Raw genomic sequence first — 12602 nt, 5'->3', positions numbered from 1 at the left:
AAAAAAAAACAACCTAGTCCCGCCTTCGTGAAGTTGTAGTCTACTAGAGGTGGGGAGAAATAAGCCATTACCAAATTATAAATTTCAAACAATAGGAGTTACCACAGCTCTGAATGAAAGATATATGGTTCTATATAACAAAGGAACAAAACCTTTTCTTCAAAGTGGAAAAAGCCTTCCCTGAGGAAGTTTTGTTTGAGCTCAGATCCAAAGATGAGCGTGAATGAATTGGTGAAAGGGAAGAATAAGAGAAGAGTTTTCTGGGAAGAAAGAATCTAGGAAAAAGTCCTGGGACAGAACCTGCATAACTTGCATTTAAGAGAGCCAGTGTTCCTGAAGGCCAGGAAAGAAGTGCATGATATAAGATGACTAACATGTTAAAATGAGACCAGAAATACCATGTTAAAGAGCTCTAAACAGGACCATATTAAGCAACTTGGTTTTTTTATTTAAGTACCAATGGGAAGGCAGAAATGATGATAAATGGGAGCACATGTTTGCATTTTTAAAAAATAACTCTGAGTGAAGCATGGATTGGGTGAGGGAAAATAAATGAGAGAAAATCCTCTAGGAAGCTATGGAAGCCATCCAGGTGTCAGAGAACAGCAGTCAACCTGAGAAGGTGGTAGTGGTGAGGTATGAAATGAATAGAATCAGAGTAAAGAAAATAGAAAAGACAATTTTGAATTGGGAAGGACAGTGGAAAAGAGGGGTATCAAGGATTACTTCTTAATCTCTGTCTTATGTAAGTAAGTACATAATAGAAACATTCACTAAGATGGAACTCCCTAGATGACTGACAGATTATAAAAGAACATGGTAGTTCAGATAGGGTTATGTTGGCTTTGCGGTGTGCTTGAGATGGCTGAATTTACAGGTCTGGTGGTTGTACAAGGGAGAAATCTGAGGTAGAAACTTCAATTTGGAAATCATCCATAGAAGGATGAGAAGTCAAGCGTGTAGATAAGCTTGCTTAGAAAGGGCTTTTTATGTAATATTTAATGTATCCAAACACAAAATCTCTTTCAATATACCACTTGCTTTATGTATTATCTCCCTAAGCTTGTCTATAAGTAAAATCAAAGTATAATCACATAAGAAGAACAAAATCAATACTACTGGTAATTCATACCATGACTATATTGCTAATCCCCAAATTCTATATACAAGGCCATAGACTATCAAGAAATATCTTTGTGTTGTATTCTATGTCTCCTTAGGTCTAGGACTTATTCTTATTCCTTTTGGTTCATGAAAGGGTCAATGCCCCAGTCCAATTTGACAAATTATACTGATCACTATTATGGTCCCTAGAGACCCATTTAGAGTGCAGTAAAATAAATAGTGCATCCCAGATAGACTTATGGGTTTTATATAACCATATATGAAAGTATCTAGTCAAAAGATAAAAAAGCCTTGCTGAAAGTATTGCAGAAAGCCTACTTGCCTAGTATTCTGGACAATTTTATTTGAATTTCGGTGCCACCAACAACTGGCCTTGGGCAAATAGCTTAAACTCTTCGAATTTCAGTTTCTTCATTGTGTAATCATGAGATTGAACCAGATCTCCAAATTTGAGTGAGTTCTGATATTCTATAATCAGTGAAAATCCTTGAAGAGACATGAATTATTCAGTAGATAAAGGTTTACAATGAACCTAAAGAATCTTTATTCACCACATTTTCTAGAAAAAAAATTCTTTTGTCACATCAGATCATTTTAGTATTAGAAAAAAGCAAAGGTAGTCATATTAACATTTTTCTTCAAAGCTGATGCAGAGTGTATCATCAGACTCAAAGCTTGTTGGAGAAACAGTTCTGCACTTCTGATAGTTTTATAATTCAAACCTGACATTGGGGCTTTTAACTGTAAGTAGCTTCACGGCATTCTGTGTGAATTCTTACTATGGATTCTGAAGTCTGACATTTCTGTTACACTTTTGCTTAATCTCAGATTGCTTTGCTTTTCAGTTTACTCAAAGTTGCTTTTTTTAAAGGTCAACTCTCGTTACGTCCTATTTGGCTTTCACCCATCACTTCAAAAGTTCTTTGAGTAAGATATTGAACCTAGATCGTTTTTCAACCTAGACAAGGAAGGAAAAAATAGAAAAACTATGATATGGGAGAAAATAAAGGATTCGAAATTACAAAATAGTAAGTCAAACAGAAGAAGTTGAAAGATGTATTTTTCTGTGGCAATTTCATTTCTCGACTCCACTGGCCTTGTTGAAGCTTGTCTGAGTCTTCTGTGATATTCCCATAGCCCTCAGAGATGAGAGAAATTGTAAATATTTAAGGGAAGAGAAGAGGAATGACAATTCCCTAATCTCACTGTTTCTCAGATGAGTTCAAAGCCATATATTTTTTATTTTTATTTTCATTTTTCCTTGGGAAAAAATTAGGTTGATGTGCTGCTATCTTAGTAACAATCCACAGGGCCGATTCCTTGACTGATGGCCCCACAACAATGACACATGCCAAAACTATGTTGTACAGGGTCTCGAAGTGAGGTTTGTGGTCCCCAACATGCTTACAGTGGTGACAAAGATCAAAACTTTTTTGTAATAATTCTAAGATGTCGTTTGCCTCTGTCACACTTGTTTACTCATGAGTGCAGAGTAGAATTTCCAGAGGCTGCATTGCAGCAGCTTTCATGCAGAAACAGACAGGAGAATCCAGCTGTCTCCTATTAAGCCAGGCATTGAAGAGATTTGCAAAAATGTAAAATAATATTGCTCTTCTCACGGAGTATTTTCTTTGTTGTTGAAAATACAGCTATTTTTCATAGAAGCGTCTTGTAAATGAGTTGATAAATACAGGGTGTCCCCAAAAACTGAATACACACTTTAACAGCTGATAGCTCAATTTTGAAAATGAAATGTATTTTAATAAGCACTGCCTTTAAGATTATTCAAAGTGTGTGTATACATTTGGGAGGGATACCCTATATTTCTTAAACGTTCTGGTTTCATTTCTAATATGGTAATTATTAACAGCTATAACCCACATAAACAAAAACTCTTTGGAATCTTCCCTAATTTTTAAATGTGTAATGGATCCTGAGACCAAAAATAGGATGACCTCTGTTATACAGCAAACCTTAACCTCTGGTCAGTTTCTATGTGCAATTTGAGCCAACAAGTTACCTAGAAACTTACTATTTTTCCTTTTCTGCCCATGTAAGGTTTACCACTGCAACTGAACCCTCCTCTTGGCCCTCAACTCTGTCTTTACTCTACAGTGTTGACAAATATAGAGTTGATATTTTCCTGAAATTCCTTTGAAAGATGTTTATCTTGAAGTTGCTTTAATTTTACTTAATTTTTCACCATTTGAAAATTTTCACCACATAACTTAGATCTCTCTTATTAAGTTTTACAATCCTAATCTTCAAGGAGTATTTTTTTTCTTCCAGTTTGAATATCCTTATTATACAATTGACTGTATGCAATTTTTAGTCAGAGATGAGAGAAATTGTAAATATTTAAGGGAAGAGAAGAGGAATGACAATTCCCTAATCTCACTGTTTCTCAGATGAGTTCAAAGCCATATATTTTTTATTTTTATTTTCATTTTTCCTTGGGAAAAAATTAGGTTGATGTGCTGCTATCTTAGTAACAATCCACAGGGCCGATTCCTTGACTGATGGCCCCACAACAATGACACATGCCAAAACTATGTTGTACAGGGTCTCAAAGTGAGGTTTGTGGTCCCCAACATGCTTACAGTGGTGACAAAGATCAAAACTTTTTTGTAATAATTCTAAGATGTCGTTTGCCTCTGTCACACTTGTTTACTCATGAGTGCAGAGTAGAATTTCCAGAGGCTGCATTGCAGCAGCTTTCATGCAGAAACAGACAGGAGAATCCAGCTGTCTCCTATTAAGCCAGGCATTGAAGAGATTTGCAAAAATGTAAAATAATATTGCTCTTCTCACGGAGTATTTTCTTTGTTGTTGAAAATACAGCTATTTTTCATAGAAGCGTCTTGTAAATGAGTTGATAAATACAGGGTGTCCCCAAAAACTGAATACACACTTTAACAGCTGATAGCTCAATTTTGAAAATGAAATGTATTTTAATAAGCACTGCCTTTAAGATTATTCAAAGTGTGTGTATACATTTGGGGGGATACCCTATATTTCTTAAACGTTCTGGTTTCATTTCTAATATGGTAATTATTAACAGCTATAACCCACATAAACAAAAACTCTTTGGAATCTTCCCTAATTTTTAAATGTGTAATGGGTCCTGAGACCAAAAATAGGATGACCTCTGTTATACAGCAAACCTTAACCTCTGGTCAGTTTCTATGTGCAATTTGAGCCAACAAGTTACCTAGAAACTTACTATTTTTCCTTTTCTGCCCATGTAAGGATTACCACTGCAACTGAACCCTCCTCTTGGCCCTCAACTCTGTCTTTACTCTACAGTGTTGACAAATATAGAGTTGATATTTTCCTGAAATTCCTTTGAAAGATATTTATCTTGAAGTTGCTTTAATTTTACTTAATTTTTCACCATTTGAAATTTTTCACCACATAACTTAGATCTCTTTTATTAAGTTTTACAATCCTAATTTTCAAGGAGTATTTTTTTTCTTCCAGTTTGAATATCCTTATTATACAATTGTGTGCAATTTTTAGGTAATTCCTTAACAATCATTGTATAGCGTTATATTTATCTTAGCTATAGTATAAAGTCCTTTTACAGATCCCCAAAACTCTATTATTAGCTCAATTCATAAGCCCTGAATATGTAGAAGCACTGCTCACAAAACTCTTGTAAAACTGAATGTAAGCCAGCCAGTCCAATGCTTTGCTTTTGACCATAATTCAGACATGCTTGGGGAAACTAAATTAGGTAACATAAAATTGCTTAAATGAACATTTAAAAATGATTAATATTCTTAAAGAAATGAGTATTTCACTTGAGCTCTTATTAAGCCTAAAATTTTTTTCATTATAAATAAAAATTTATTGTACTTCCCCAACAAGTAATGGGATTTTATTGACCTTGTATTTGTTTTTAATCCTCACTCAATAATATGTTTTTTTTAAATTTATTATTTTAGATAGAGAGTAAAGGAGAGAAAAACATCAATATGAGAAATAAACCTCAATTGGTTACCTCCCATACATGCCCTGACTGGGGATCAAACCTGCAACCTAGGTATGTGCTCTGACCAGGAATCAAACGGGCAACCTTTTGATTTTCAGGATGACACTCCAACCAACTGAGCCACCTGGCCAGGGCTGACCTTATCTCTTTTTAATCGATCAAACTAAATAGATATTCCTTTATTACATTGTAAATCATCTATTTTCTAATTGATTATACGGAAATCTTTTATAATTATAAATAAATTATACCTGGTTGATATCAGCCTGATGAATCTTCTAACAATAATTTTGCTTCTTCTCCAGATTCAAGGGGTAATGTCCCTGCCTAGAGTAATTACAGTAACAAAGTGATCAGAATAGCTAAAGAGTGGCACCTGGCTTATTGGCAAGAATTACATGTATTTTTCAAGCAAATCAGGTTGTTGGAAAGTACAAATACCTGGCTTGTGGAAAATTCAAAATAGGTTGCAGTGCTTCTGTTACATATGACATTTAAGTCTGTAAATATCACACCACGGTCAGAGAACTAATATGGGTGGCCCTCACCTTATTGAGGAGTGAGTTACTAAGCATGAAATGCCAACAGCTATCTCCCAAAAAGAATGTTTAAATAGTTTCAGACAACAGAACACAGACAGAATGCCAGGATTTGTAGAACATCTTTGTCCATTGATCTATTGCTAAGTTCAGAGCCCTGAAAAGGTATTAAACATAAATTCTGCAGAGGCAAAGATCTCTTTTGGGCCTATTATGTTAATGGAATATTCTAAGTCGACTTAAAAATATAATTCTTATTCTTTCATACAATGATTTGCATTTGTAAAAGGACATATAGTTGGGAGCTTTCTTCTAGTATTAACAAATTTTCCATTAGTAATATACTGGTGGCCCGGTGCACGGATTCATGCACATTGAAAGAAAATTAATTAGAAGGTGGCTGGTGGGGCAGGACTGGGTGAGATGGGCTGGACATACCCTGCAGCCAACCTCCCGTGGTCCCTACCTGGTCAGTGCACCTGGGGCAGTGCTGCAGCTCAAAGGGTGTCTACGGTCACCGCAGCTCAGCAGTAAACCAGATTCGGGGCCGACAGTGCCCCAGCAACAACATAACCCATGGCCAAAGATGGAATCACACATCCCTGCGAGGAATCCTCTCTGGTTCCTAGGTATGTCACCTGAGAACCACCGCTGCCAAGTCACTGAAGCTCGGCAGCTCCTGCATTGAGTGTCTGCCCCCAGGTGGTCAGTGCACATAATACCTACCAGGCTGGTCAGACAGTCACTTATCCTTTTATATATATAGATTTTCAGAGTAAGTTGAATGGCTGGGATTTTAAAAATATTTTTAGTAACTGATAAACTTTAAGCTTAAAAAAGAAAACTATAGTTATCCCATGAAACTTCCACTCAGATATTTGATATTAAAATTTTGATCCTTCGTATACATTTTTCATAATGTTTTATATCAAGCATGTCAAACTCGCAGCACATGGGCCACATGCAGCCCACAACGAATATTTTTGTGGCCCAGCCAATGTAACGGTGTGTAAGAAACGTTTTAATAAAAATTTTGTAACTTAATTTTTACAATATCCTGCTATACATAATTATTAATAGTAAACTACAACGTTTGCTAATGACTGATTACTATAATCGTGTTGCATTCATTTCCCTTATGCACCTTACGCGTAGGCACACCATGTCTCTCCACTAATACCAGCAGCGAATATTTTAGCAGCCAATTGCCACGTCATTAGTCTTAGAGTGACTTGTTTGGTGTGCGCAACAGGAAATATTTCGCTTTCGGAGAACAAGAAAAATAGGTTTATTTCCATTATGCTTATTAATTTGTGCAGTTATTCAGTGTCTGGTAAGTTAATGTTCAAGAAAAAAATATTAATTTTTATTAAAATGTTCTATTATTTTATGTTAATGATTACTCATTTATTTCAGCCCTTTGTATTCAGCATGTCTCTATCGAAATAAACCTATGTTTCTATGAAAACTGAAGCTTTTGTTCTTTTGCGGCCCACATAAATTAAACCTTGTTTATTTGGCCCATGTTAGCTTTTGAGTTTGACATGCTTGTTTTATGTCATTAAATATTCATTTAGTATTTTAATGATTGCATATATTCTATTGCCTGGTCATTGATATTTAACTTTTTATTTTTAGACATTTCTATCATTGCCAGTTTTGCATATATGCACATATTCTCACCCACATCTCTGATTATTTTCTTAGGATAAATTCCCCAAAGTAAAATTGCTAGAAAAGGAATAAGCACATTTTAAAGATTTCTTTTTTAATTCATGTTGCTATATATTGCCAGCAATGTATGAAAAAGCCCATTTCCCAGGAACTTCACTAACTCTGCCAGTCTCTTTTAATGTGGCCAACTCTTTCTAAAATAGTCAAATGCGAGTTATATTTGGATGTGCTTTAATGTTGTTAGGCCTTAGTCACATCTCAGGATGTCATGTGGTTAGTTAGTTTCTTAGCAATTTCGCTCCCAATTTCTTTCTGAACTTCAAACAACAGTAGCGAATAAAAGATACATCCCTTTCCATTAAGGTGCAAAATCATTCTTTCCATCATTTGTACATATTGGTACAAATATATAATTTTTCTTTTGGATTATACTATGCAGATGTCATGAGGTTGTGAGGTATTTTTTGGAGGTGGGGAGGTTGTTCCTGAAGGAGTCTGAAAAAATATATATATTATTTTTTCACTGTCTTCAGATTTGTTTTTCTCTTACCATGTGAATGGGGAGGAGGGGAAATCTAGAATTTATATAAATGGTGTTTGTGAAATTATACCTATTGCTATCTATGTAAATTAGAGCACAGCAAAAAATAAAAGGGACTTCATAATATGATTTTATTTATTATATTATAATCAATGCATGTCTAAAGAATGGTACTAAATCCTAGGCATAAAAAGAGAAGATGAAACAATCCTTATTCTCAGTTGATTTATTCACTAGTTGAGGAATGATGATACATCTATAAAAAGGTAAACCCTAATGCACACTAGCATATCCTAAGTGACCATGGAGTCATCTAGTAAATGGCCCTTAGAGTTCAGAAAATTGATGACTAAAGATTGGGATCCTTACCTTAAGAGTATTTGGTCCCCATTTTGAATGAGGAATAGAACTTTAAGAAGAAAAAGGAGGATATTCCCAGTGAAAGTTATAGTGCTCACAGTTGTGAGAATTCACATGGCATTTTCAGAGTAAAAATATCATCTCAGTGAGCCAGAGCAGTTTATGCAGTATTACAGGAGTAGAAAAATCTGAAGTGTTCAGCTGGCCTTGAATATTTACATGGGCCTGAAAGAGACACAGTGGAAGTAGCAAACCATTCAATATTTTATGACAAATAAACTTACAAATAAATTAAGAAATTTTATAAGATATTACTTTGAAAAACTATTGTACCAGCAAGAGATAATTATTGCCTAGACTAGACAGTTGCAGAAGAAACTAAAATCAGGCATGATGAATAGAATAGAATAGAAAAGTCAACAGAACTTAGCAACTAATTAGATATCAAGATAAAAGGTCATTAGCAACTCCACAAACTTTTATTCATCTGTGCAAACACTAGAATTAATGAATGAATGAGCCGGCCTTCAACCATGTATATAATATAAAACCTCATAGAAAAGGACATGATCAACTCTACAGGTATACAAAGTGGCTATCACAGCTTTGCAGGTAAATTGATGCTTGAGCTTTGACTACAATGATGAATAGAATTTCACCAGATGGAAAGGAGGAAAAAATTTAATGAGAAGGGCATACAGAGGGGAAGTATCTCACATTTTTAGACCTACATGATTGGGAAAAGATGATAACACAGACTACAAATGAAAAGTCTGGAAACAGAGATGTTTGAGGTGGAAAGACAATTCATTCAGTTTGGATATTCTTCAAACAAATATGTAGAGCATGCCCACCAATCTGTAAGCATTGGGGACATATCAATGAACAAATCAGGCAAAAAAATCTGATTTCATGGAGTTTACACTTTAATATTTGGAAATAAATACCTAATGAGAGGTATAGTATTCATCAAAGAGTTTTGTTTTTGCTACTTTTCATTTGTTGTTGTTATTCATATCAATAAGATAACAAAGGCACACAAGAAAGCCTGGGTGACTTGTATCTGACTTAAGTCATCACTTAAGGCAACAAATGTACCAAGTAACTATTCCCTCTAAGGCTTCAAACGTCCTCACGCTGACCTTGATGCCCGCAAGCTTCAGACAAATGGTTTAGAAATTGAGAGCAATAAATTAGAGTGAATCACATTTAGTTAGGAGAAAATGAAGTCTTAGTGTGCTAAAACCAGCTCACCGTCCTCTAGCTTTGCATTTTTATTACACTCTTTCTGCTCTCCAGCTGTTTTTGATGCTACACTGAGATCTTCCGACCTTTGTGGTACTTCTTGAGATGTGTCCGCACTACAGTTCTCACTAGGTCTCATTGCCAGAATGTTCAAAGAAAGATAATTATTGGAACTGTATTTGCAGGTCAGAAACAAGGGTTTTGAGTGAATAGCCTTGCAAGTGAAATTCTTGTTGCGATTAAAATGCTCAGTTTAAATGAAGGAAAATATGTAACCTGTTTAAACATTACATTTCAAACTATTGTTAAGGAGAGTTGAGAGATACTGAGTAATACCATTTTTTCCTTTACACTGGAGCTGCATAGTATTCATTTCACCCTTCAGTAACCTCGTATGCTGAACAAAGACTGGATATTAAAGACTTTAAAACTTTCTGACCTCCCCAGTATTGGGAGCCAATCTTCAAAGTTCTTACCTGAAAGATTGAAAAAAAAATCATTCCAAGTGATTTGGGGGTTTTGTTTATTTGTTTATTCATTTCTCTGTTTTTCAATGAGTTACTATAAATAGCCCTTGGAATTTTAAATTATGCCTATTTTTCCTGAAAATGTATTTATTTACAATTAATTGTTCTAATCAAAGCTCAGTTCTTTTTAAACATGTCAAAGCAGTATGTCAAAATCTTGTCAAAGCAAGATGGTGCCAAAACTTATCTCTAGGCACTTCCAGGCGTTTGGAGATAATTGAATCTAACTCCTCTGATGGAACAAGATAATGGCAACCTGAGGAGCCCATTTGAGGATAAATTGTATTTGAAATAGGGTTTCAAATGCTAAATACTCCATAAATTTAGTTCAATAACACACATTTATTAAGTGTCTAATGAGTGCTAAATCTTACCACAGGCATGTGCAGTCCTAAAATGAATAAGGTACAGTTTCCCTCAGGAATTTCTGTTCTAGTAAGAGTTAGCCTTATTAAATTATTTTTATTTATTATAAAGTACTTTAGATTTCTAATTTTCATTATGATCTGGCCAAACTCATTCAAATGTATTCCATTAGTAATCATATAAACTATCAGGTCTCCAGCTGGTAATACTTTATTTAATAAATGCATGGCTAAATTATAAGCAAAGATTTGCATATTATTTTAGAAAAGATGTTAGATGTCCTATTATTATCGCAGAAATGTGTGGATGGCCTTTGTTGCTAGTGGGAGTGGGATTCCTGGGGTACTGCTGGAATAAGCATTCCAGAGGCCCCCACGGGAGAATGAGATGTGGTAGAAAGCTTTATTTTCATGCAATTACATCCCTCGGTTTCTAAAGTCCCATCTCCCTTAATCCAGTCCTAGAAGATGTGCAGCTGGGGATTTGTGGAGATCGGGTTACAGCATTTGGACAGGTTCAAGCCTTGGACTGAGAGGGCACTGTCCTCTCATGGCAAAGCCACGTGCAAGTCCCAGCTTGGAGGGCAAAACCCTCCCAGCACAATTATAGCCAAAGGCTATAGTTGTAAGCTTGACTTTATGGTCTGAACCTGTGGTCCCAGTTGGCTAAGTGAGGTGGGCTGCGGGAGGTGCGCCAAAACAAAGCAGGTAACTGAGTAGATTCGAAACCCGGGAGAACATTGTAAACATCTTGACCACGCCCTTACTTGCCTCGTGGAATCTGGCTATAAAATAAAAACTCAGCTTGCAGGCTGTGGCACTGTCTGTCCATGTGAGAGCAGTGTCCCACCTAGCCCCAGCTTTATTCTCTTATCTGTCTTCTTTAATCCTTCACCACCAACCCCCTCCCCCCCCAGGTTCACCCTTGGTCATGCTGAGCATGGCACATATGGCGCCCAAACAGGGATTCAGCAGAGCTAAAAGCAAAGCCAATATCCAGAGTTTCCATTCCATGGATGGAGCTGGGTCCCATGTAGCATCAGACTAGTTGTCATCCACTTGTTCGTTGTGTATGGGGACCACATGGCTGTGAGCCATATGGGTGAATGGAGGGGACCCAAGAGAGCACACCTCTGCAACAAGAGTCACAAGGATCCTAGGCGAACCAGGAGAGAGAACTTCTTTGCTTAAGGGTTTAAGTATCTCCTATCTTCCCATGCTTGCAGTGGCCAGGCCTACTCTGGCCAACGACGTATTCCTAAGTGTGACTGACAGGTAAGTACCTTTCCTATGCCACCCAGACTTTCTGGGCATGCCTATGATATTTGCCCTTCCCTTTGCTTCTTTCCAGTTATTAATAATTAGATTTATTACAATGGTATCACTATCATCCACATTTTATAGACAAGAAAGCTGGAAGGGGGTCTAACTTAAACCCAAGTTTCCAAAATCTAGTCAAAAGGACTTTCTACTGCAATTGACATGATATATAGAATACAGAAAAATAATTATTTGGTACTAATAGTCATCTTAATTGATTGTGGGACCATTATTTTGTTTTATACACTGAGGATGAAATTTTTTCTCTGTTTCCCTGATATTTTTCATGTATTATTCCATACCATTAACTGCTTAATAAATATATTTCCTTTGTATTAGTTTTCCAGATCAAGAAATTCGTAAAGTGGCAGTTCAGCAATTAGACAACCTCCTGAATGACGAACTACTGGACTATCTCCCACAGCTAGTTCAGGTAAGAACAACAGAGTTGCCAAGCAATTCCAGGATTTTAGCTAACAATTCTCTTAAAAAGTTTCTGATGAATCAACAATAGACTACTTGAAGTGATATTGCAGTTTGGCCAGCCAAAGGGAGAAATTATAGCTGAAATGTCAACATGGGTAACCGCAGACATTCTCTAGCCAAAATTCATACAGTTACAAAAAAGGTATGTAAAAGCCAAAAAGGATTTTTTTAAAGCAACTGCGCTTATTAATTAAACTGGGGAAAAATAGATATGCTTGTGATTAAATCTTTTTTACCTATGTAAATTAAGTTAATAAGTGTTATATAAGTAATAGCCTTTTGCTAGACAGATCCTCAGAATTTTGTATTTCTTGCCTTTCCCTTAGAGCAGTGGTTCTGGGCCTCAGCCTCCGGAAATTCTGTTTCTTTGTTACTTATGTTGTGGCCCCACCCCATAACAAAGAAACAGAATTTCCGGAGGATGAG

General features: G+C 36.0%; 1 protein-coding gene across 1 annotated transcript in view; it reads left to right on the top strand.

Moving 5' to 3' along the window:
* The window catches only part of PIK3C2G (phosphatidylinositol-4-phosphate 3-kinase, catalytic subunit type 2 gamma), a 276367-nt gene that overhangs the window by 109459 nt on the left and 154306 nt on the right, over positions 1-12602 (top strand). Inside the window, exon 17 of the mRNA XM_014540168.1 lies at positions 12030-12123. Within this exon, the coding sequence (XP_014395654.1) occupies positions 12030-12123 (94 nt within the window). The remainder of the gene's footprint in view (positions 1-12029; positions 12124-12602) is intronic.

The sequence above is a fragment of the Myotis brandtii genome, unplaced genomic scaffold (assembly GCF_000412655.1).
Source record: "Myotis brandtii unplaced genomic scaffold, ASM41265v1 scaffold237, whole genome shotgun sequence".
NCBI classification, from domain to species: Eukaryota; Metazoa; Chordata; class Mammalia; order Chiroptera; family Vespertilionidae; genus Myotis; species Myotis brandtii.
Note: the sequence above shows the minus strand (reverse complement) of the source record. Positions and strands in the feature narration are given on the sequence as shown.